This window comes from Amblyomma americanum, chromosome 1 (genome assembly GCF_052857255.1).
Source record: "Amblyomma americanum isolate KBUSLIRL-KWMA chromosome 1, ASM5285725v1, whole genome shotgun sequence".
NCBI classification, from domain to species: Eukaryota; Metazoa; Arthropoda; class Arachnida; order Ixodida; family Ixodidae; genus Amblyomma; species Amblyomma americanum.
In genome coordinates, this window is record NC_135497.1 from 207,427,830 (window position 1) to 207,454,026 (window position 26,197).

At 42.7% G+C, this 26,197-nt stretch overlaps 1 protein-coding gene across 1 annotated transcript; it reads right to left on the reverse strand.

Moving 5' to 3' along the window:
* Positions 1–5,895: 5,895 nt before the first annotated feature.
* On the reverse strand, positions 5,896–24,354 carry Ogg1 (8-oxoguanine DNA glycosylase). The gene is made up of 7 exons (XM_077648344.1): positions 24,147–24,354; positions 18,147–18,542; positions 17,795–17,882; positions 15,817–16,008; positions 11,941–12,085; positions 6,082–6,131; positions 5,896–6,011 (listed from the first exon to the last, which is right to left on the reverse strand). The coding sequence occupies exons 1-7, from the start codon at positions 24,224–24,226 to the stop codon at positions 5,949–5,951; spliced, it is 1,014 nt and encodes a 337-aa protein (XP_077504470.1). The 5' UTR covers positions 24,227–24,354; the 3' UTR covers positions 5,896–5,948.
* Positions 24,355–26,197: the final 1,843 nt, after the last annotated feature.

Below are 26,197 nucleotides of genomic sequence, written 5' to 3' on the forward strand. Positions count from 1 at the left end.
GGCATCTAGTTTCAGCAGGCAGAATGAAAATTACCACGTAATTCAATTTAACATACAAGCAAAAGTACTATGCTTGTGGCTTATTCTGCACCTACTAATTTGGTGGAGAGTTCATATTAGTCTTGCCAATGCATACGATATGGCTTGCTTGCACAGAATTTACGCATAGAAAACTCATTGCATTTTAGCCTTCTCTTTTCATGTTTGACTAGGGAGCTGAATTACTGAATCACACTCTGAAGCGCAACAAGTGTATTTTTTACCAGTGACTCTAAGCCACTTGGTACAAGTGAGGACAATTTTGGGGAAACCATCAGCAAAGCTAATGCTTTGGACCATGTCCAGTCTTGCCCATAAACAGTTTTGCCACTAGATAACCTTGACTGAAAAGTGAAATAATCTTTCAGAATCTTTTTGAAGCTCAAACTTGTATGTTTTGTACTCAAAATATCAGTGAATGAATTCAGGTTTGATAGACTAGTGGTCAAGGTGGCAGTGCACATAGAACAAACAGTCCACAATGCACTGCTGCTAGCTCGATTCACATCGGTAGTAACATCCAGCAAGAAATTGTAGGGGATGTGCAGAAATTTAGCCCGACACACTACCTATGAAGTTTTCAGGAAGGCGTGCGAGCTTTAAAAGTCGGTTGCTACTACTTACTACATAGTGGACTGTAATCTGCTGTTATTTTGGCACCGTTTGAAAACGGGAAAAAGAAAAACCTTTCCTGTCTTTGCTTATGCACAGGCCAGATGCAGACCTGTGTACTACCATTTATTTATCAAGGGGGACGCGGCTTTCAGTGCACTTTTTTTAATGTGACTGCTCTCACAAAATTTCAGTTATATATTTCCAGAAAATTGTTTTCTGGTATGTATATCTTTCCTCTTAATCTTGTGAAAAGGCTGCAGAGGTAAGAAAATGTGAAGGCTGGTTCAACATTCACTGCATTCCTACTGATGTGCTACAGGTCAAGACATTCTTAGAATATTTTTTTGTTTCGCAAAGCACAAATTTTGGTTTTGAATTTTTGTAATGTAGTGTTCGTTGACATATCTAGGGTGAGAAGACAATTTGATATAAATTTAAAATAGATAAAACAGTAATTAACAAATCTGCTCTGCACAGTATCTTGGCGGAAAACCGTAACAAAGAAAAGTGTCTACTGTTCAAGCATTTCCCCACAATGCACAGCCGCCAAGGTTCACGAAAATTTTTTTAAGGTACTTCCTGGTTGATTTCAGCAATGAAACTTTGGAACAGCATAAAAAACTAGGCATACAAGCGGACACAACAATTATAAAAAAATCAATTTTTTGGCCATTTGTATTGTTGACTCTCAAAAATTCAGTTTTGCAAGAACCACACTGTTCATTTTTTTCGCAGCAGCCCGATTTTTTGCGATAATTTTAAAGAGCTCTTTACCAAACTGCATAGTTTGTATGTGTCAGGGTTTGCAAAATGTGAAATTTTCAGATGTAAGCCAATTGTGTGCTATAATAGCTTTGTCATATGTTAGGTTTTGAGATATAACATGGCTGAATGGTCAGAGCAGTATATCAACCTGCCAGAAGTATAAAAAATATGGTCATCTTGCATGTAAAATGCACTCGTTAATTTGAAGTTTCAATTGTTCCAACAAACACTCCAGTTCCATCAACATCATGTGCATTAAAGAAAAGCTCCCCTTAATTCAGTGGATAATTTCAAATTGTTGGTCCTCTTTGAGTTCGAATAACTGACTGTATGCGATGAAAAATTGTCCCATAAAATCACCGGCACTAGCTAGCACACAAATTGATAGGGTCACCAATTAACCAAGAATGTTTAATAAATGTGGAAGCTTTTTCAGTTAAGTCTGCAATGTTGATAAGACATGATGGATCGCTTATTAAATTGTGCATTTACTTTCACTTTGGGTTACTAACCAACTTAACAGAGCCTCCCATTAGATGCAGGGGCACTTGCAGAACAGCAATCACCTTTGTTACTTTTCGTCTGCTATCAGATCTCACAGCACCCATCCTACGGAAGCCTTCCTCATGCACAACTCTGAGTGGATAACGGCACATACATGTTCATGCGACATTGCCTCAGTTATCATTGCAAGGTCACTCCATGGTCTTGCATTGTCTTCTGCGTTTGCACTTTTTGGACAGTTCGAACAGCAGTGATGGACTGCAGTTCTCTTTTCGCCGCAGCTATCCACCTATTCATAATTGCTTAAAGGAGTATAGACACCTAATTTTTCACTGTGTGCTTTCTTTTGTATGAGGCACAAGATATTAGTATACATGGATCACGAGAAAGTATTCACCTACAGGTCTGTCAAATTTCTTCTCTCACCTGTTTCGGTTTTGGCTTCAATAGCTAAGCGATGGCTACGACATTAAAGGTCCGTTATAGGTCATGTGAAGCATGAAAAAAACTGCAATAGTATAATCGCTGCTTCTTCACTCGGTTTGTTCTGGCTTCTTGAGGCAGGCTGGCTTTAGCGTTGTAGTGAATTAAACTGACGAAGCAGTGATTATATCTGTTTTTCTCATGTTATGACATCGTAGCCATTGCTCGGCTGTTGAAACAAAAGCAGGTGAGAGAAGAAATTGGTTATTAATTATTTAGTGGCTGTGGGTGAATATTGTGTGGTGATCCATTTATAGTATAATATCTTGTGCATCATTGCAAATAAGAAAACATGCAACCAAAATTTGGTGTCTATACACCTTTAATGTGGAGCAGTCTTGCAGTGCTTCTGGCCTGTACATACAAATATTGCATGTCAGAAAACAAGCGATTAACCAGTGCAATTTACGGTGCGGTTTACACAGCCGGAGCTTACCATTGTGGTTGACATTCACAGCTGCCTCATATCCAGATGAAACTTGGTATGGCGTATGAAAAAGAATTGGTGCTCTCGGGAACAAAAATATCTCTCCACCAGGGGCCTTTCACGTTTGGGTGCAATGTTTAAAACATAACATTTGCGAGTCAAGTATTTCTTGACATTAATTTAGAAATGAGAACAGAAAAGCCTGGCAAAGCTAATTATGTTCCAGACCATGTATGCTGCTGAAGCCAAAGCTACAGCCATTTTAACTAAAAGACAGCATATACCCAACAATTGCATAACTGTGCAGCCTCTCCTCAAGGGGTGTCCACGTTTCTTGTACAGGAAGAATAGCAGAGGCTCTTTTCAAGCTTATGCTCACCTTTGTGCAGAATTCAAATTACTGCCTCAAAGCTTAACAAACCCACAGCACTTGTGTTCTTAGTTTCCACAATACTGAAGGAAATCAGTGGTCAGAAAAATTGGCATAGGTTAGTATTCTATGCTCATGTTCCTGCAATTGTGAATAGCACTGCTACATTCACTTGTGCAAAATCTCCAAGATTTGGGACTAGAACAATTTTTAAGAATCCATACAGCAATATGTCAAAACCAGGTGTTTAATCAGGAATGGCACATTACTCCAGTCATTAAGCAAGCGAATTGACTCGACCAAATAGTTTTAGAGAGTAATGCACAGCATTGCCAGATCTTAAAAGGGGAAGCTGGTCTTAGAAAAAAAATTTTTGTTAATGAAGTCACAATAACGATCTTCCAGGAACGTATTTGTACATGCTGATATCAAATATGTGATTCAGTTTTTTGTAAAACAAGTCCTTGAGCACTTATAATGTTATGCAAGATTCTGCCGAGAGCTTTCAATAAATTTTGCTATAGCAAACTTGCTAACACATGCCATTGGCTTGTCTTGACATCAAGCTATGCAATAAGGGCAAAATTGTTATCCTGCCTATCATAGAAGCTGAGTTACAGGGTCTTGAATTTGCCTCTTCACAAACGGGAAAAACTTGTTCGTGATGATTTCAAAATCCTATAACTCACCTTCTACGACAGGCAGGATGATAATTTTACCCTTATTGCATAGCTTGATGTCAAGAGAAGCCAATGGCATGCAATGTAACAAGTTCCCTGCAGCAGAATTTCTTTCAAACTCTTGGCAAAAAGTTACATAACATACTGCACAAGGACTTGTTGGATATAAAATGAAATTACATTTTGGAATCAGCATGCAAAAATACATGTTCCCTGAAGATTTCATAACTGTAACTTCATTAATAAAATTCATATCTAAGATCCTTTTCCCCCCTGAAGGGTTAGAATAAGGTTTTGCAGATGGGAAGGGTCACAAGTCAGCTGAATTGTTTGTAACCATGTGTGTCACTTATTGCGACAAAGTGAAAAGAAAAACATTATGGTTGGGTTATTTCATGCATTTGCTCACACACTGAGAGAATGGCATCTTCCTGGTATGTCGCAAGCAATGGTCAAAGACTGGCAGTCACATGTGATCAGATGGTCATCATATGCCTACAACTTCAGACAGCAGAAGTGATGCTGTTAACATTCTTGGTTTTACTAGCTGTAAACTTAAGAAAACAGAGCATCAGGAGGCTTATTCCTTAAAACAAAGGACTGAAATGTGCAAATACCACCAACCCAAGTGCACATCATAGACTTGCTTTGTCTGCCTTACTTGAATGATTGGAGAATTTGTTAACTATAAATGCATTTTTTTTTCCACTCTGGTAGCTGGGCCTTCTGACTGGATATCTGGTGTGTTTGGCATGCAGAAGTGTGTACCATTGCACACTTTTGCATGGCAAACAGCTTGGTAGTATTGTATTATTGTGCTCACCAGTAGGCCCATACAGCTTGTTCTTCATCCATATATTGCAATCTTAAAACCACAGCCTCAAACACGGCCTTTGTTAAGAGTACTGACCGATCATTCCCGAGAGGTGCAAGTGAATCATGACAGGCATGCAAACATTACAGCCTACTCTGGAAATTCTATGTCAGACAAATATTTTGCTCCTTCGATCTGGTAGGGCTATTCTACTGTACTCCAGGTGTAGTAGCACTAGATTTAATATGCCATTGGCATGCTTCTGGCATAGTTCCTGCATGTGCCACTTTACTCTAAGCTGCTTGCATTCAAATGCACAAGGTCACATCTATGCATCAATTTGCAGCAAGTGCAGACTAGCAACTTGAATGGATTTTGGTGCGTTTACCAAAAATGTGGGAACAATTATTTATCCTTTGCCAAAGCAAGGTTTATTAAATGCCATCAGTGTAGCTTTTTTTTTTACACAGGTCAAAAGAGTTCAATGGTTTGTGCAAATTGCCTGTCCCAGTGCAAAACAGTCTCATCAGGCCTGCAGTTTATCTAGTCTAGCTCAGTGTTAGTGGTTGATACCTCTGGACATTGCAGGAACAGTTCCTGTTTTATTCTGTGGTGGAGTGATGGTTGTTATTGAAGCACTGAAAATTTGCATTCAATTTGTGCAACTCCTTATGTGTTCAAACCAGTGGGCCTTCTGGCTTGGGTAACACTGTCTTTTTAAAACCATTGAAGTTTTAACCAGCTTGCAAGGGTTTCATTGTGTAATCACGAAAAAAAAAATGCATTCTTCGTTTGCTGTTTGAAGTAACTGTCACAGCTTCTTGACATGCTTCAATAGAATAAAATGTTTATTTTCTGCATCTGGCTCCAAACCTGTCTTCTGTGCCTGTCAATAGTTTGAAAACGAAGCATTACAACTTTGTAATTAACACGAGAATGGGAAAGAAGGCAGTTTTGTTACCATGCTCGAAAGCAAGGTGTTGTAGTTAAAAGAGAAATGGTATACCACTTAACTGGCTGAACCACAAGAACAAAAACAAAAGTTTCGAACTAGCTACACTGTGCAGAATTATCACATAGTTCACATCTTCTTTACTTTTCTGTAGTGTAGTATACATCACACGCTCAAATTTTTAGTGATGGTAGAACTATACTTATCCACGCAAACATCTTGGCATAAATGATGTAAAAACCAATGTGGGCTTTGCACAACATTTTTAATCATGAATTGGCAATCTTCCGCTCTTCCCCTCAATCTCCACATCGGTGGGAATTGGCCTTGCTGTGTCTTCTCAGATCAGAGGTAAAGAGCACCTGTGTTATAGGTTATGGTTGTAGAGAATGCAGAGACAGGCACACAAAAATAGTACTGTTCAACACTTACAGATTGTGCCCAACCAGCATAGCAGCCAAAACGTTCCCTGAAGTGGTCGCCTAAAACAGGCAAGAAAGTTTCGTTTAAAAGATCCACTGGTGGCACTTCTAATCATGAAGTACTGCATTCACTTAAGGGGAGCCTAGTCTTGAAAACAAAATTTTATTAATGTAGTCACAATGAAATCTTCAGGGAACATCTTTTTTGCGTGCCGATTCTAAATATGTCATGAAATTTCATATAAAACACTTCCTTGAGCACGTGTAATTTTTATGCAAGTATTTTGCAAAGAGCTTTGAAAGAAATTTGCTGCAGGAAACTTGCTGAAATGTATGCCATTGGGTTCTCTTGACACCAAATAATACAATAAGGGTAAAATTATCATCCTGCCTATCATAGAACTTGAGTGATAGGGTACTGAAGCTGCCACTTCAGAAACAGGAATATACATTTTTCTTCGCATTTCTGAAGCGACAACTTCAAAAACCTATAACTAAAGATCTGTGATAGGCATGAAGACAGTTTTACCTTATTTGCATTCCCTTATATCAAGAAAACCCTTCACGGTGACGTTTTCGAAGACGCTGAGGATTGGCTGGAGACCTTCGAGCGGGTCGCCCACTACAACAGCTGGAGCGACGAGCGCAAGCTCCACAACATATATTTTGCTCTGGAAGAATCTGCCCGGACGTGGTTTGAAAACCACGAGACTACCCTTCCCACCTGGGAGACGTTTTGTCAGAATCTCCTGGCTACATTCCCAAACGCCGACCGCCGGGAGAAGGCTGAAGCTGCTCTGCACTCCCGAAACCAGCGCACGAATGAAAGTGTGCGCATGTACGTCGAGGACATGGCCCATCTATTCAAGCGTGCCGATCCCAACATGACTGAGGAGAAGCTTCGCCATCTGATGCGAGGGGTTAAGCAGGAGCTCTTCGCAGGCCTCGTACGCAGCCCACCCCGCACTGTAGCGGAATTTCTCACAGAGGCGACCACCATGGAGACGACGCTCCAACAACGGGCCCGCCAGTACAATCGGGACATCAACAGCATTGTGCCCGAAACCTTTTCGTCGTGCCTAGGCGGCAGTACAGACACATTGCGCAAACTGACTCGGTCAGTTGTCCGGGAGGAACTCCATGGTTCCGTCTGCCCCAGGTTGCGCCTGGGGGAATTTCTCACCGAGGCGACCACCATGGAGACGATGCTCCAACAACGTGCCCACCAGTACAATCGGGACATCAACAGCATTGTGCCCGAAACCTTTTCGTCGTGCCTAGGCGGCAGTACAGACACATTGCGCGAACTGATTCGGTCAGTTGTCCGGGAGGAACTCCACGGTTCCGTCTGCTCCAGGTTGCATCTGGGCCCCTGGCAACGCTGACAGAAGTCGTCAGGGACGAGGTGTGGCAGGTTGCGCAGGCGCCTCGTAGGAGTTCCCGAAGCGCCGCCCCAGTTCGATGCCCGACCCACATATGCATCTGTTGTACGTCGCTCGGCTGGCTACGGTCCCGCTACTCTGACACCTGCCATGAGCAGCATTGGCATATTTCACGTAACCGCACCTGGCTCCGTTGTTCCCTCGACGTCTATTGTCAGTAGCACCACCCCATATTATGCAACTGCCCCTGCTACAGCTCAGCCACGTCCTCGGAAGTCAGATTTGTGGCGTACACCGGACCGTAGGCCTCTGCGCTACCACTGTGGGGAGCCCGGTCATCTCTACCGAGCCTGTCCGTACCGCCAAGTGGGTCTTCGCGGTTTCTGTCCTGACGCACCTTGTCCTCAGAACAGTGAACGACCGCCTGAGATTGCGGAGCATAAATGGGCACGCCAGAACTGTGTTTACTCTGGAAGGCGCGAGTCCCGTTCGCCTTTGCCTCTCCACTATCGTGCGCCCAGCGGCAGCGGCCAGAGTAGTTCCACTGGCCGTCGCTCGCCCAGTCCTCGTCGGGAAAACTAACACCAGCGACCTCTGCAGGCAAGGCCGCTGACGTCGAGATGTGTCTAGATCCTGCATCGCAGAACCATCGAGCCGACGATACCTAAACAGAGAGAGGCAGCAACAGTACCCGATACGCTGTATCCGATTTGAGGTGACAATTGATGGCACTGAGGTCACTGCGCTGCTCGATACTGGTGCTGATTATTCCGTTACGAGCCGTGCCTTTGCTGAAGACCTTAAAAAGGTCCTGACACCGTGGACGGGGACCCCCATGCGCACCGCTGGTGGCCACTTAATTTCCCCTGTTGGCAAGTGCACGGCTAGGGTTGGAATTTGTGGTTTCACGTGCGTTGGTGAATTTGTCGTGCTCTCCGAGTGTTCCAGAGACTTGATTCTGGGGATCGACTTTCTGCAGGCGCTTTTTCTTCTTCTTCCACAGTGGCACGTATGAATATACATTTCAGCAAGTTTCCTCCAGCAAATTTCCTTGAAAGCTCTTCACAAAATAATTGCATAACAATTACCTAAGTGCTCAATGAATAATTTTACATGAAATTAAATGACATTTAGATTCGGCACACAAAAATACATGTTCCCTGAAGATTTCTCAACTGTGACTATGTTAGTAAATTTTTTTCAAGATCAGGCACCCCTCTTAACTCTACTGTGCCCACAAGTCTAACTACTACTATTGCGGCCAAGAAACTAAAGAATGGTATTTTCCAGTTTTGTGCAAAATTTTGCATACGTTAGGAAACCGCCTTTTGTTGTTTGCTAGTTGTTTTGCTATTTGTGTTCTGTACCTTGAAGAAATGTACCACATCTAAGAACTGAGTAAACACATGTACACAAGGGTGATGATAGAATTCTGCAAAACTGCAATAAAAACTTGCAAAAGTACGCAAACGAGCACAGTATTAAAAAAAGAACCTCGGTAGTCATCAGCAGTTACGCCGTACTACACTGCAGGTAAAAGTTTTTCTGTGATTTGGTAACAAAAATTCTAATGTCCCCAGAAAACATTTTTAAGGCTGCATTGTTTGCCACTGTTTTCTGTAAACATAGCATTTGCTGGCAGCATAACAAGCAACCTGAACAAAGTTATTTGTTTTCTTCAACATTAATCCTTCGACACGGTATGTACACAATAGTGCACACAGCGAACTCGCAGCTGGGTCATTCCACGCCAAACGCCTCAGTCGTTGTGCTCGACCATCTCCAATTTCTTCAAAAATATTAATGGAAACTTAGCCTAACGTGCGTAATCAAAGCCTGAAATATTTTTGCCGAAAAAAATTATTTGTGAGGTGAGGGCAGTTCGTATATTTAGAAAATACGAGTAACCAGGCACTGCTCAATAATTAATAAAAAAATTCAAATTTTTAGAAAGCACTCCACAATTTTTTCATTGACATTTGCAGATTGTGGCTTTCTATATAATTCAGAGCATGCAGCTTTATACAGCATAAATATTTTAAAATATTCGAAGAAAAGTATGAAAATGTGCCATTTTTTTGTTTTTGCTTTAAATATCAACTTGCTCTCAGAAATTTGGAAATACCCGTGTTGTTTCTCTTTATATCTAGTAACTATAACAAATGTTACAGATGAGGACACTGCGTACACCGAACTAAAAAAAATACTAAATTTGCAGAAAGTGCGTTTTGAGCTAAAAACACTCGTTAACTTCACCCTGAGGTGGTCCAAGTAAAAATGCAAATAATAGAGGGTAACGTAGAACAGCTTATTGTCTTTCATTTTTGGAATTTTTATCGAGGTAATTTTTGTTCAAAGCAAGAAAAGAATTTTTGAAGCTGAGCTCTCGTGCCGCAAGTTGCGTCTTCTCTTAACGCCTCTTCACTGCAAAGCACGACACTGCCAACTCTGTGGCCACACGAAATGTAGAGTTCTTGTTCTTAAGTGAGGTTTGCACTGCAGGCACGCATGGGAAGTTTGAGTAGTCGAGCAGGTATTCGTGGGAAAAGATTTTCCTAGCGCTGCCGGGGCGGCACATGCCGAAGTGAGCTAGTTGTTCTGTCGCAGTCAGTCATTCTTGTCAGCGTCATTACAGATGTAAGCACCAGCATAAGAGCTTGTGCGACGCTGATCTAGAAGTGACCAGAATGATTCGGTGTTGAAACAATCCGTGACGCAGCAGCACCACATGGTACCCGACCCTTGTGGACGTCAGACGCTCATGCCCGGTTGTTTCCGATGTGATGTCTTGGTTTTATTTGATTTAATCAGTGCAGTTCCTGCATTATTACTCCAGCGATGACTGTAGACGAGCCACTATGCAGGAGAAGCACCTTCATGCGAGCGACGCAACTATGCGCAAGCAGCCTGTGTTCACCGCCAGCGCGCCTCGCGTTGCTTGCCGCAGCGGTGTGCACTTCGCACCTTCACCTGCGCTCCGTGGTGCACGCTCTCCGCCATTTTATCCGCATATAAATAAAGCACTTGTGATACGCCTGCCATGTCAACTGGTCATCCCTCCTCGTGGTCCATGCGAGACAGCACGCTGAATACCCTTGTTTACCCTTGAATACCCTTCGAACAGACCCGCACCAAAGCGGGTCTGTTCGAACTTCGAAAGCGACAACGATCTCATTTATTGCATACCATCCGCCGAATGTCACGTGATATCTTCTTTAGCTCCAGCCCTGAAAATGCATGAGAGCGAATGACTGCAAACTGAAGTTATGTGGCCGTAAGTGTCATGCCATGCCAGGTGCCGTGTTCTTGGTGAAGAAGCGTTAAGAGACGACGTAACTTGGGCGTGAGAGCTTTAACTTCAAAAATTCTTTTCTCACTTTAAACAAAAATTACCTTGATAAAATTTCAGAAATCAAAGGCAATAAACTGTTCTACGTAACCAGCCATTGTTTGTATTTTTACTTGGAACACTTCACTGTGAAATTAACGAGTGCTTCTGACTCAAAATGCACCTTTTGCAACTTTAGTATTTTTTTTTTACTTCAATGCACGCAGTTTCCTCACCTGTAACATTTGTTATAGCTACTAGACATAGAAACAAAACGGGTTTTGCTGAATTTCCGGAAGCAAGTTGATATTTAAAACAAAAAACGACAAAATTGGTACATCTTCATACTTTTCTTCGATTTAAAAAAAAATATTTATGCCGCATAAATATGCACGCTCTGAATTATATCGAAAGCCAGAATCTGTGCAAATATCAATGAAAAAATTGTGAACTGTCTTCTAAAAATTTGATTTTTTATTATTTATTGAGCAGTGCCTTGTTTCTTGCCTTTTATAAATATATGAACCACCCTCACCTCACAAATAATTTTTTTTCGGAAAAAATATTTCAGGCTTTGAATACGCACGTTAGGCTAAGTTTACATAAATTTTTTTGAACAAATTGGAGGTGGTCGAGCGCAACGTCTGGGACGTTTGGCGTGGAATGACCCAGCTTTTTCCGAGTGTAATGCACCTGACATTGACTAATTAGTTTCATGTGAATTTTGCATCCTTCATCTAGCAAATAAGCTAGCTCTTATGCCGTATAGCAAACACAGTACATCACATTTCGCGAAACAGTGAGCGAGGTAGAATATTGTCCGCCATTTTTGTGCACACATATTTTTCCACTAGAAGTAACGTCGGTTTTTTTGCCAAATTTCAAGCGTAATGTGCACGTTAGAAATTAGTTATTTTCGCGATCCTTCAGGTGTTTACTTAGAAAGTTACGGTATATCGATGTTGCTATTTTCATAAATTCTGATACTTGTGCAGAATATGGCACATCCCTGTAAAAATTAAAATTAATCACTAGTATTTAGCGCTGGAAAATGCACTGTCTCTCTTAAGGTCTGAATATAGGTACTATTTAGATGGGAAAATGTTTCATGCCGATGGAAACAAAAAATGCCGTCTGAAAGGGTTAAACAACTGCTTACCTATCTCTTTATAGGCAACTGCTGAAAGATTCTTCAATGATCTGAGGTGGGGCAGGTAGTGCTGAGTGGCCATGCGCCAAACATGTACATCCACTGGTACTGCCTCAGATTTGTCCAACGCCATCAGACACACGCAGTCAGCTACCTGGCACACAATAATGACACATGATCAACTGACAACCAGTCGTGCTACATTTAATTAACAGTTTCACTCAAGTTCACTCCATACTAGTTCACACTTCACTGCACAGATAATAAAATCTCTGAAATTACAAGTAACATACCTCCTTCGTTAGTATAAGACCACTCCCTCGTATTTAGCAGTATGCAAGTCAAATTTCATGTGCCGTCGTTCTTACACAATGTGTGGGACAAGGAAAAAAAAAACACCTAGAATATTGGCTACACTCCATTTGCACATTGTGAGGAAATATTGGCCAGCAAAAGAGCTACAAAAAGTATAGCAGTAAAACTATTACAGCTCATTAATTCAAACTTCAAGGGGCCGGAAAAAATGTTCGAATTATCCGAAAGTTCTAATAATTTAATGACCCTGAAGAAGCTCAAGAACTGCTTGCATCACGGTACTTTTATTTGGTAAAAACTGGGCAATGGTTACCTGATTTTGAGATGAGAATCAGCGCGGCAGTGACTGTTTGTCACGTTTCCATCATTCTTTATTGAGAGCACACTGCGAGGAGCATAGAAGCAGAACTGCCCATAATCTATTCGCTGTGTGACGCGGTCGAGCTCCACCACTACTGCATCACACCCATCACAAACGGCACTGTTGCGTGTTAGGTGGCTTCACCACACTAACAGTGAGCGGCATGGGACAAGCATGTAGTTCTGGCGCACTCGAAGAACGGAACCAAGCAGACAGAAACTAAGGAAAGTGCTCACTGGTACCAAAGTTGCAAAAATAAAAGTAAGGGGGGGGAAGAGGAAACGCCAGCGACGTGCCAAAAGGTGTGTGGAAGGTGATCCACATTTATTGGAGGTCCAGTAGCCGCGGCTGGTGAGCTGGCGGAGCGGGCTGTCGATGTTGCTGGCCAGGCCGGTTGCCGAATGTGTTCTGTACTGCGCGAGCCAGGTCGCGCTCCCAACTTTATCTTCATCATCAACGCCGCTGGTGATACCAGTGCCGCTACAGGTGCTCAGCTGGGTTAGGTTTTGGCTGATGCTGGTTAATCGAGCCGCCACGGACTGACGCGAAGCTCACAAAAGCGAAACCGAAACTACGTGGTCGAAGTTCTTGAAGGTTGGACATCAGTTCCTCGTTACGTCTACTCTCACGCACACATCGGCGGTGCGCAAGCAACTCTGCAGCATGAAACTAATGTTTTGACTAGGCCTATTTCGACCTCCTCTTACTGTGCTGGCCATACCTGGATGCGGCCTCCCTCCTGGAGCCTGTTCGAACTAACCGGTGCGAGGGCCGTAGGGTCCGATGCCATAGACTTACTACATGGGCACTGGCCAGGATCGCGCTGGCAGTTTGAATTATCCGGACTTTCGAATTAATAGAGGTTGGAGTAGAGTAACGAGCTTTAAATGTATTAGTGTCATAACCCTCATGTTACGAATCATGGCTCAGTTTTTTCCTTGCTCTCAGTACCAGTTCAGACTTGAATGATATTAAGTGGTACAAGCCTGCAATATTCTATACACGGTGTTTCACGTAACTTGAACCAAGGATTAAAAAGAAGTGGCGCACCATAACCGGTGAAACCAACAACATATTTGTTATTTGTTCCTGTCGCGTGCCACTCCTCAGAAAATTTTTTTAAAATTTTGCTCGATTAGTTCAGATCAATTATGCAAAATTTTTATTATTCACTTTAGGGTCACATGCATTTCATTAAGTTGTAGAGGAGGTTACGAAACAACCTATCCAATTTTTTGTAGCAGCATATCTTCTATGTGGTCCTTTTTTCCAGCATATTTAAAGAAAGCCTGCAAAATATTTAAAAAAAAAGAGAACATGATTGCGCTCTTGCGCTATGGTATTGTAGCGCTGCCAAGCACATTCTGAATGAACAAAGCCTGCGTTCTCACCGTTTTGAAATGAGCAACCGACGCCGCTCACAGCACAATCTTGAAACTGTGTCAACACATTCTTTCTGAACGTGCAAAGTGTGCAGCGTGATCTGCGATAAGTGGCAGGCAGGCCACCGACAGCGAATTCAGATGAGGCTTTTACTAAGACATCGCACAGACAAAACAGAAGACGGAAGGGAAAGCAGCCCGTCGAACTGAGTGGCGGCCGCTCACTTGGCCACGATCAGCGAGCACGTTTCGTTTGTTCAAAACATGTTTGGGAGCGCTGGAATATGGTAGCGCATGGGCGCACTCACTTTATTTTATGTTCGTGGGTTTTCTTTAAATGCCAGAAAAAAGGGCCAGCCATGTGAGAGGCATGTTGCTACAGAAAAACTAGATCGGTTCTTTCTTAACACCCCTCTACACCTTAACGAAACACGTGCGACCCCAAAGTGAATATTTAAATTTCTGCATAATTAATCTTGCCTAATTAACTAATTATTCAGAATTCAAATATACTCTGAAGAGCACCACATGACGGGAAACAATATGTCGTTGGTTTAACCCCACTCCTGTCCGCCACTTTTTTTTCATCCTTGGTTCAAGTTATGTGAACCATCTTGTATGTTACACACGCACACAAAATGTTCTGAAATCATTGCAATAATGAGTGCCAATTGTGAGTGAGCACAAGTACTTAGTGCAGTTTCCTCTTTTGGTGCCCCTCATTTCCTGTTGCAAAAGCATCTACATTCAAGAAAAAAAAAAAGTTCTTCACTGGCAAGAGAAGTACATGCAGGGTGACTGAAAAAAATAGAATTTGCTGAAATGCTCCAGTTTTATTTCAGGGAGGCACTAAACATTACCCAAGCACGTGAGAAACCCACAATACAACTGCATTTTGTACAAAGCGCACAACACTGTTGTCCGCATTGTGGAAGATGTACAGCACTATTTTTAGCCTCCTGCTTGCTTCAAATGCATCATTAAATGCCTATTCTTGACACCTGACAAGTTTTTTAAAAAATGTCTGAATGCCCACCCTCTGGTCACCACCAACATGCTTTTTAAGGCTTGGTTTTAGTAGTAATAACAATCGTGGACTGGAGCTTCATTTACTTGATGTAACATCTGCATGGATGACACCTTTAATTATTTGCACACAAACCACATCCACACTCATGTGCACAAGCAAAAAATTCCTTAATCATATCAACATTTGTAAAGTAATAAAATATTAAAGAGCAAAGGCCCAAGGATGCACTCTTCAGACACCCCATTACCAAAGTAACATAAATGTTAAATATATGCCACGTGTAACAACTGTCTAGGATCGCTATTAACGATACAATCATATTTCTATAAAAACACCTCTAAGCCCATAAGCATCAAGCAGTTTTGACAAGTTCTGTAAATATGTCACACAAAACCCTGTGGCAGTTCTTAAATACTTGTTCCAACTACTTGTGTTCATTTCGCATTATGAATGTGGACTGACCTGAAATACTGCAACTCTAGTCATGACCTGACACAAAGTCCGTGAATGTGCCGATACTTTACGACTTGTAACTAAAACTACAGCTCAAACCTCCAGTGCATACACACGGCTCAGAATATTGCTATGAGTTTGATTCAACATTTAGGAAGACCTGCAGTGCACCAGGTTGGATAATCGACTATATTTTTGTCATTTTTTGTCATACTTTGCCCTTGCATTAACAATCAGTAAAGCCGGGGTGCAGGACCTGACACCAGCCTAGTAATGACTTAATAACCTCGACAGCCAACAATCTGAGGTGATCCAAAGTCAAACAATCATGATGGAAGCATTACCTTGGCCCCAACACCAGGAAGCTCCATAAGCTGCTGATGTGCTTCTGTGTAAGGGGCACCTCTGAGTGACTGGAGCCACAGAGGGCCACGGGAGGTAAGTACCTTGGCCGCGCCATGCACATACTTTGCTCTGTATCCAAAGCCAGCTTCCCTCAGCTTGACCTCCACACTCTCTTGGTCCATCTGCGAAACCTGTTGAAGTATCAAACAGCCTCATTCTTCACAATACAAGAAGCATATTGCAAAGGCACCTTAGCTACTTCTCAACCGTAACAAACAAATTTGGAGACATTGTTTGCGGGATTCGTACTGTGCAGCTTTGTGAGCAGGAAAGCTTTCAAAGAAACCTACAAACTGTAGTGGAGTAAGCAGTCTCCAAGACCTGCCAAAGGAACATGAAATTTCACATGGTGTATTTGTTTCCAGAAACAAGTAGCTCTATACCACGCTCACTGAGCTTTCTGCTTTTGAATGCATTCTTTCACGAGGAAGCGCCTTCAAAGTGTCTTCACGTACTATTGCCTGCACTCTAATATGGCTGGTGGACTTTTGCACTGGTATAATGATAACTTTCCTGGGTGGTGTTTGTTGTGATAGAAGTCATCTGCTTAGCTTGGATAGGCCACACTGGCTTAACAAATCACATGAACTACACATTAAGCCAACACACCTGAGCCAAAACTTCTAACTGTACCCTTAAAAATTGTTTTAAGCATACAAGGATTGTCCAGAAAATCTGAATATTTCTATAACACAAGGCATGGCTTGCACCTCATTTTTCCATTTGCTAGAAAGGCCCCCATTGTTCATACACGTGTCTAACTATGGTGCTGACAGTACCATGGATCTAGTGCGAGCATCGCATTAATAATGGCAAATTTTCAACAAGGTTTGCTACAGCTTAGACATACACGGTAAGTACCTTTCCAAGTGAAGTGTTTTCACAGACGATTCCATGAGTGAAACAAGATGAACTTTTGGTACCACTGGCTCAGGGATGGCAATGATGCTAAAATAAATGTAGAGCTCAAGTCACCTGGCCATTTTTTAATGTTATGCTGCCACTGCATCACCTAACTGAATGCAGCCCTGCTGTTGATCAAAGCAACGAAAACAAGAGTGGTGACTATTACACTTAGCACGGTGCCCCTAGCAGACATCCAAATGATGTGCAAGCTGAGCCAATGGTTTTGAATTTTTAAATCTGGTTGGATATCGTCCATATCAAGTGTCTTGTGACCTTAACCATAAAACAGACACATAATAGGTAACAACTTCGGTCAAATTCCTTACAAAAAAACACGGTAGCAGATGATGTAACATGGGATGCAGTTGGGAAGTAAACACATAATCTGTACACTCTGCAACTGTTTCACATCAAAGCTTGAAGTGAAAGTTGAAGCAGAAGCTGTCTTCAAGTTATCTTAACTGTTCTTTCAGCTATAGAAGTATATACATAGACATCATTACGCAGCAGAATCTCAAGGATTTGAACATGGTTAATACAAATTTCAGAATGATACGAACTTGTAAAATTCCCCTACTGGAGTGCATTGCGTACAATGTGCAGAGTATCAGATGTTCTGAGCACTTTCCCGCGCCACTACAAATGATACGAACTTGTGAGCAGCAATTGCACACTCGAGCACTAAGCGCTGCCCCAACACCGCCGATGTTGCGATTGCTAGCCTTGCGGTACGCAGTGAGCGGCGGCGCATAGCCTGCACATCGCCAAGCGCGTCACCAGCTCCGCCACCGCCAGTCATGCTGTGCACAGTGCAAGTAGTAAGCTGTGGCCATGCGGCCATAAATAAATCCTGTCAGCTGTGAACAGATCTGCGTGAATTCATTTTCCATGCCTCTGCATACAGGTTTCGTTCGTATTGGATTATAGGAATTTTTCTGCAGCCGAGTGAGATTCGTATAATAGAGATTCTATTGCAGTTGAATATTTCAAAAATTTCAATGGCTTACTTACCGTGGGGAAGGCATAGAAAGACCCTTCCTTGCCCTCAAAAATTTTAGTTCCATACATGGTGCACAACTTCTCCACCATGGAACTAATGCTGCAAAGAATAAAGAAAAAATGTGTGGGTTGGTCACATCACCAAATCATATGTTCTGACAGGAACTACTGTGAAATGGACACCAAAAATGTTATTTTTCCCCGGAGAAGAGTTCCTGAAAAAGTTTTTCAAAATGCAAGGCCAAACAACTCACTGGGTTTCTGCAAACTTTGCATTTGAGCAACAGAGAAAAATAAACGGTCATACTTGAAAAATACAGGGACACTGACAATGGCATGACAAGCAGAAAAAAGCAGCACTGACCGTGTGATGTTATTGTTGGATGAGCATATGAAGGCCATCAGTGCTTCTAGGGGCTCCTGCCTCAGAACCCTTATGCCAGGTAGATAGCGAGCAGTGGCTCTAAATGTTTTATCAACTAGACACCACTCAGTGTACAGGCCTTCCAGGTCAACTCCCAGCTGAAAGTAGTCTCTCAAAAGCTCTTCATTTTCTTCTGTTGAAGGTGGTACAACCTCCAAACATCTACGCTTTCTGCTGCGACATTCTGTTTGAGAGCTGCCGAAATTGGGACACGGCAAGCCATTGTTAGGAATGTTCAGCACACGGTAGTGAAGGTTTCCATCATCATCCTGCCTTAAGCACCATACCCTGCCTGCAAAAGTGCTCATCCATTCAGACTGATCATTCTTCTTCCATCTGCAAAAAAAAGTTGAGAGACAGAAGTCAGGAATACCTTCAAGAAATTACAGAATGATGAAACCATTATTTGGCTCCTGTTACTGCACCTTTGCAAAAATAGCACATGTATGTCTGAAGAGCCATGCCTCAATGCAAGAATACAAACTTTTGTTTGCACATGTGCACCATTTATAAAATATTAGGTTCCATAAAAAGGTCATGCCACAGCATAGGTTCCATGCACTGATGGAGCAACTGTGCAAGGCTTCTACCGCTGGTGCCCCGTCAAAGGTTGAGACTTCACATATACCATATGTTTTTCAGCTTCGCTATACTCCATTTCATACATAGCAGGCAATGCTGCAGAGGCTGTGTAAATAGTGTGTCTGCAAAACCATATTACCCCACGACATATCATTTACCCTTCTCGAAGCCTCAGTGAGTGTTTGGCAGCACTGAAAATTACGGTCAAAGCTGTGAGGTCCTAAGTAGTTGGACCCTCCGGCTATAATTTTCACTGAGTATAAACTACTTTTTAAGTGCGGATGGAGTAAGGGCAATTTGCCCTAGCAGCCATGTATCAGACCATCAAAGTCATCCTTACCTCTCGAAGTCTAGATGAATTTGACAAAAATGTGGTAAGAGGTCAAACGAAGTCCAGGAGATTGCACAACGAAGTATGCTTGTGTTCACTTTGGTTGTAAGGCGAAATACTTTTTTGGATGCGAGCTTTTAGCCTGCGCGAACAGGCGTGCTAGCTTTGACAGTGTTGCCTGCTATGTATGAACTAGAGTATAGTGAAGTAGTCCTTTTGCACTAAACCAAAAACAAGGCAGGAGTGTACACTGATGTTGTGGAAAAAAGTAGGGGTGTGCGAATATCTTAAAATTTTTGAACCTCAAATCAAATATGTTCCTATTTGGTTGGCTGGATGAATCAAACAGTGCATCTTCAAAATTATTAGAAACAAACTGAACACAATCTCAAGTTTTTGGAAAGTTTCAAGTAATACACACATATTTCGATTCGGACATGCTGCAGTTTTCTTCAATGGCTGTTTTGAAAGCAGGGTTCCCGCTGATGACGCACAGATTGCTGTCGCGGCTCGCCTCTATATCGGTGTGCCACAACGCAGTACATTCATGTGGCGTCGTTCATGGTGTTCAAATATATGACCTCCAAGACTGGGCAATGCAGCAGGGTTCAGTAAACCCCGCCTTCATGCCCAATATCGGAGGCCATGGCTTATAACTCTCGTCCTTCTCATCAACTGATATGTCATGCTAGTTTGTTTGCTGTTGTCGTCAGCAGCAAAAGGTAACTTCCCGCTCTCCGTTGCATGACGGTCACATAGCTAATATACTGAATTTGTGCTGCTTTAAAGGGAAGCTCTGGCATTTTTTGCAACTCCACAAATTTTACTGAAACTTTCAGGATAAGTTCTCCACAGTTTCCTGGTCATTTCCGCAAAATTTCGCAGCCGGACGATATCTTTTTGCATTGCAAATAAATTTTGTAATTTCCCATTTTGTGGCCTCAATTGGGGCAATTTCTATGGGCAACCTTGCATGTGTGACGTCACAGGTTGGCACGCTCGTTGATATTTGCTGTGTTTGCTGACGGACAAAATTTCGCGCTTGTTTTTGGTCCCTTCAGATAAATAATGACAAGCTGCCACTTGGAGACACCAGTTTAGCCAGTCAAAGCACACACACAATAAGTTTTGGGACAGTATCTGTGGCAACATAGGCTGGCTGGCATGTCGCGACGTCATAGTTTGGCCGAAACCTAGTTTCCATTTCGGTTTCCAGGTTTATGCTGTTATCAAATATTTCTACTCAGTAATTTGAAAAATGGTTTTTTGTACCGGACAGTGGGGACTCTAAAGAATGATACGTGATTATCAACTCAAAATGTTCAAAAAAACCCCCGGTGTTGCCCTTTAACTCCAGAAGTTACAGCACCACCGATAATGCTTCGTAGTTTCCCATGAATATTCGTTTTGCAAGAATATCCACACAAGTAGTGAATAATCGAGATAATATTCTATTTGTATTCTATTCAGTTTTTACACTATTCAATTCGTACTCAATTTGGTTTTTAGCTACACTATTCGTATTTGATTGACTTTCGAAAAAATACTAATCACACAAGCCTAGAAAAAAGAAATGCCACAAGGCTAGTTTAAACATTCCTCCACTTTACGTACGGACTGACGTGTACAAATTCAGCTTTTTCCCACGTACCATCGAGTGCTGGAACTCCCTGCGTGGTGAAATTCGTTCACTTCCATTTCCGCAATTTTTTTGCTGCCACTGAATGTTACTGACACCATGCTTTGTTCATATTATACTGCATTTTGTTTGTACTTTTTATGTATGCACGCTTGCATTTATGAACATGTTTACTCTTTTCATGTATTCTATATCCCCACTTCTATAGCCCCTGGGGGGCTGCAGTATGTACAAATAAATAAATAAATAAATAAAGGGCAACTCCAGGGATTTTTTTTAAATTTGGGTTAATGATTGCCTAACTCTCCAGCAAAAAAAAAAAAGCATCTTTCAAAATATTAAGTGGAACTATTTCTAACAGCAAAAAACAGCCAAACTCTGTTCGTGGCCAGGGAAGATGCTTTGCTTGATGCAGCAATAACGTCACAAGCATTACTGGAAAAACACCTGTATGCACATTGAAAGGCTGAAGCAGTGACTGCAAACTATGACTCAGTTCACAAAATGCCTGAGGCGACCTAATACAAGCCTCAGCATGAGGGCAAAGTTGCCCTCAGTGTTGCCTGTAGAAATCGCTTCAATAGAAGCCATGGAAATGGCAAACTTCAAAATCAATTTGTACAGGAACGCAACACCACAAGGCTGCCAAACTTGGCGGAAATGATCAGGACAAAGAGGGCAACCAGAGTTTTAAAATATGCAAACCTCGAAAAAAAACCAAGTTAAGCCAAATGAACCTGCACAGCTGACAGCAAACTCAAGGTTTCTGCTCTAAGAAGAAAAAAACAGTCCCGCCAGCATGCAAATATGTAAAGCCAGTGGTGCTCACTGAAAGGAATTGAAGTATGCCATTTAATACAAAAAAATATGACTGCATCTTCATGGGCAAACATTTATCCTGTTTGTATCACGAGTCTCAACTTCAAAAACAGAGTAGAATCCTCCACTCATCACTATTTCCTAGATCCAGAAAAAAACAAGATAGTCCATTACACTGAGCCTGATAAGTCTTGTAAGTAGAACTCCATGGCCAATGCTAGCATATGCCTCTGTGACGCCCACATTAGCCGAAACTGCAATTCATCTGAAAGCCTGTTAGACAGAGGATGCGACTCACCACACAACATTACAGGATCATACAAACATCGCTTAAGAAGTTTTTGAGATGTGGGAATTTGAAAACTTAGAAGTAAGAAACAAGTGCTGGGCAACAGAGCCACCAATCTCTTTTCTGCCTAGCACAGCGCCTCCGAGTGCAAGTCATAGACTTGGGCAAGACGGACCTTGCTACCCTGGTTTGGACTGCACCATGGACCCTGACAGACGGATTTTTCAAGTGACGATTCTTCGCCAATGAGCCAAAATTAGTTGAACAACTGTCATGCGCTTTTGGAAACAGTGCACGATCACATGCAGCCATACACATGCACAGAGGGGTGGCAACAGGAGGAGGGCGCAAAATTTGCCCCCCATTGTTCTCTGCCACCCAGGAGGCGTGAACAGGCCCTTCCATGAACATTAGCCTCCCCTTATGGAGAAGACTATGCACACCTATGCATGCAACTGTCTGTCATAGTTTCAGTGAACATGAGCGCTGCCATACCTCCTTGCAAGATAACGAGCATTACTGGCAACTGACAAAAACACAGCTGCTGTGAAAAAAAGTTTGTCCGGGAGGGCCCTGCTTGGCATTTATAATGACAATGGGTGGCCCATATGATTAATTTTCCAAGTGTTGCAATAATTCTTCATGACGATCTTCATCTGGAAAAATTGTATGTTGCAGGGTGTCGCACAGTTTGACAAAGACTGAAAAGCAGACTCGGAAAATATGAAGCTGTGAGATGCAGCCTCTTGGCACGTAACAAACTTTGCGAATGATCAGAGAACTTGGATGCACCAGCATTATCTGGAAACAAAAGGTCATTATCTGTTTCGGTATTCCCTTGAGAAACACAACCAGTAAAGGCCAAGACGCCAAGGAACATTAGAAAACAAATTATGATGATGATGAATTTTTATAACACAAGGGCAGCTTTGGCCAAAGAGCGCCATGACACAAGGTATTAGTTTTCACAAGGTGTGGTCAAAGACCCATTTCCCAGCATTTCACCCAAGATAAGCCAAGCACTAGGCCAGGGGAAAGCTTGAACACACTATCACCGCTGGGTACTCTGAGGCACTGGGGACCAAAGCCCACACCTCCATAGTGGGTGCTCAAACCACTAGGCCACCGCTGCAATATAGAAAACAAATTGTGGCAACTTTTGTCTGAAATAAGTGGTCACAAGGCCACAGTTATTTTGAATAACCACAAGCCAGTGAGTGCTGAAAGACACCATCGCTTTCCTGTTGGTAGCCTTTTGGAAAATCAAAAAGATGTGGCCATGAACATAGCTGCAGAGATGTCTGTTGCACTGTAACAACTTATCAGCCCACACTACCATGAAGATAACTTCCTCCTTTTAAATGTATTGGCCATTCGCCAGCTCGACCTCACAAAGTGCATTTATTTCGATTCCTCATGTTGAAAGAAAAGCTATCATAAGGTGGCGATTTATAATGCCTGAAGAGCGTTCCAATGCAGGCCGTGATACGCTGTGACGCCAGGAATTCGGTACAGGTTTTAGGAGTAGGGGTTGTTGCATGGATTGTTAAGGGGAATGAACGTATCTACCATCATTGATGGATGCCTCGATTTATCCTGTGTTGTGATCCTCGTGTGGGCTGCTAAGGCCAAAATCAATCTACTTCGGGCAGTTTACTACACAATTAATATTACTTTTGCAAAAGTTCGCAGCACGAAATCAGTTCACCAGTTTTTCTTCTCATAACCAAGCAACGACACCGAGACTTACCGTCAGCGCAGGTTAGCACAAGTGCATACCACTGCAGCTCGACACAGTACACGAACATATGCAGATTAATATGCCCTCGGTGTCCGGCACCGAATGGACAAACCTTAACGTCTGCAGTAATAATGCCCAGCCCTCGATGCTTTTCGTGAGAGTTTTCTACTACATTCCAAAGAACCACGGGAAGACCTCCTCCTGGAGTTTTTTTTTCCGCAAAGCGCATCTAAAGCCCCCCAATGAGCGCATCTCCAGCGCTTCATTTTGCCTCGTCGCCACCCTGCCAATGTGCAAGACGTAAGTACCGGGTTCACATTTTGGTTTGACTAGTCTTTTGGTTTTATAGAGGCATTCTAACAGCAACACATTTAACCACCTGAGCAAGCACCGAAAAGTCTCGGCAAATGTCGCGGCAGTTTAAGAAACGCGCCAGTTCATTAGTGCTTCGAGTCTCGCATTCACGTCGCATGCAGCTTCATGATCGCCACGACCCTGAAAAAAAAACTGTTAGCACGCACATTCCCGAAGCAACTTGCCTGAAAGCTTGTCCGGAAGTAAGTGTAACATCAAGGTTGAGCTGCCGAGTAGTGCACTTGATGACTCCTGACGACACCATTCTAAGGCTTATGAGCTACTACGATTACAATCAGCGAGCAAGTGTAGAGGTACTGTACGTACAACACCGCGCCAAGCCGCACAACACGTGTGTGCCGGTACGCGCCAAAACATGCCAAAACAAGGGAAGCGAAGCAGCCGCTCAGCGGTGGGAAACTCGCTGTAGGGGCGCTGCGATCAACAACAAAAAAAGAAACAAAAAATACTTTGCGCACAAAATTTAATCATTTTTCGCGTTTTGTGGCAATCCCTCCGGCAAAAGTCGCATAAATCCACCCCTAGGTCCGTCCGATTCGCCTGCATTCGCTGCACCAGTTCTGTAAAGTTCTGTAAGTTGTTTTGGTCACGGAGCGACAGGTATCAATATCAATAGAAGGCGGACGACTCAAATGATAAAATGTCATACTTCTGGCGAGGTCAAGGACTTCTGTGGCTGCCTATTATAAGGCAGTTTTTCTTGGGGAGCACACGCACACACACAAACGATGTTAAAGTGCGGTATTCGGAATGTATTTGCGACATCCAATATTGTATATTTTTCGAAGCCTGATCATGCAAAGTCGGCATTTTATCGGGCCTTAATTGTCCCTCTTTTTTTAGGACACCTCAGCCGCGCAGTGGACGAAGCAGTAGAGTAGGGAGAGAGAAATGCTGAAGAGAAGGATATTTAACGTTTGTTGACATCGCACAGCACACAGCATTTTCTTAACCTTGCAAAAAAATTTCCTGGAAGCGCAGCCGTTAAAAGTCCTAATTAAACATTTCCCACCACTACGTCAATTTATTACAATATACGAAAAATATGCAAATGCTCTCGAAAAAGTTATAAAAGTACACACAAGCGTTATTCGCACTATCAAAATTGTGATGTCATTTTAAGGAGACTCCAGCGTAACCTCATTCAGGCATAGCTGGAGATGAGAAGCTCCTCAACGGTTGCATTGTGTACTTGGTAATGATGCCCTCACGTTGAACTTTACCATTTGTATGTTTTATGCAGCAAGCCTTCCACATGTGTGTTCATATACTGGGTATTTGAAGTGTACTTTCAAGGAAGCCCATCACCAATTAATAAAATATATATAGGTTGTTTTCAGGTAAAGAGGTGCTTTCTGCAGCATAGTGATACCAGAAGTGTTGCTATTGAGGCGGCTTTACGGAAGTTAGGGTCTTGTCCGGCTCAACCTGTTGTCATCCTAACCGATTCAAAATCTGCCCTTGAGAGGTTAGAGCGCGGATTCCCTACTGACGCCTTGTCTATAAGCTCTCTGCGCTTGGTGCAGAATCTGCACAGCAGAGGCTTTACTCTACATTTCCAATGGGTGCCCTCTCACATAGGAGTCAACAGTAATGAGGTGGCAGACAGACTCGCCCATAAAGCTCTTTCAAGGATTCCATCAAAAAAATTACCTCAAGATGGAAAAAGTCTGCAGGAAAATGGTACTCGATCACTTACTTCAGTACCCTGTGGAGTGCGTCCCACAAGCCATGCGTGACCAAGGGACTGGGATCTCAGGCGACCCTTCTACATCGAATTCGCACGGCCTCTGCTCGCACTCCTGCATGGATGCATAAGACCAGCATAGCATCGTCTCCGCTCTGCTCTTTATGTGGTGTGTGCGGGGATATTGAACATTATTTTATGTACTGCCCAGAGTACAACGCGGAAAGGCATGTGATGTTCGCTTCCTTCAAGAAGACAGGAACCCATCACTGCTCAGTGCAGGACATTGTCTACCCGAGTGGAAACCAAACATGCAGAAGGGAGGCTGCACGCCTTCTTTTAACATTTCTGCAGAGCACGGATCTTGTCTCTAAATGTTGACAGCAGGAACGGACTATGGCCTACTGTGATTGAATGTGTGCGTAGATGGTGTCTTCCGGAGTGGACTGCTTTATACTGTGAGTGAATGTGTGTATGTATTGTGGCACTACAATGGCCTATGTTCTACTGTGACTGAATATGTGCATA

Bases quoted from the DNA above. Each gene is read 5' to 3' on its own strand.
- Ogg1 (XM_077648344.1), bottom strand. From the start codon at position 24,226: ATGGTGTCGTCAGGAGTCATCAAGTGCACTACTCGGCAGCTCAACCTT. The intron at 18,543-24,146 runs GCAAGTTGCTTC...TTTTTTTTGCAG, and splicing joins ACTTCCGGACAAGCTTTCAG to ATGGAAGAAGAATGATCAGT. The intron at 17,883-18,146 runs GTCAGTGCTGCT...TATTCTTTGCAG, and splicing joins TCCAACAATAACATCACACG to CATTAGTTCCATGGTGGAGA.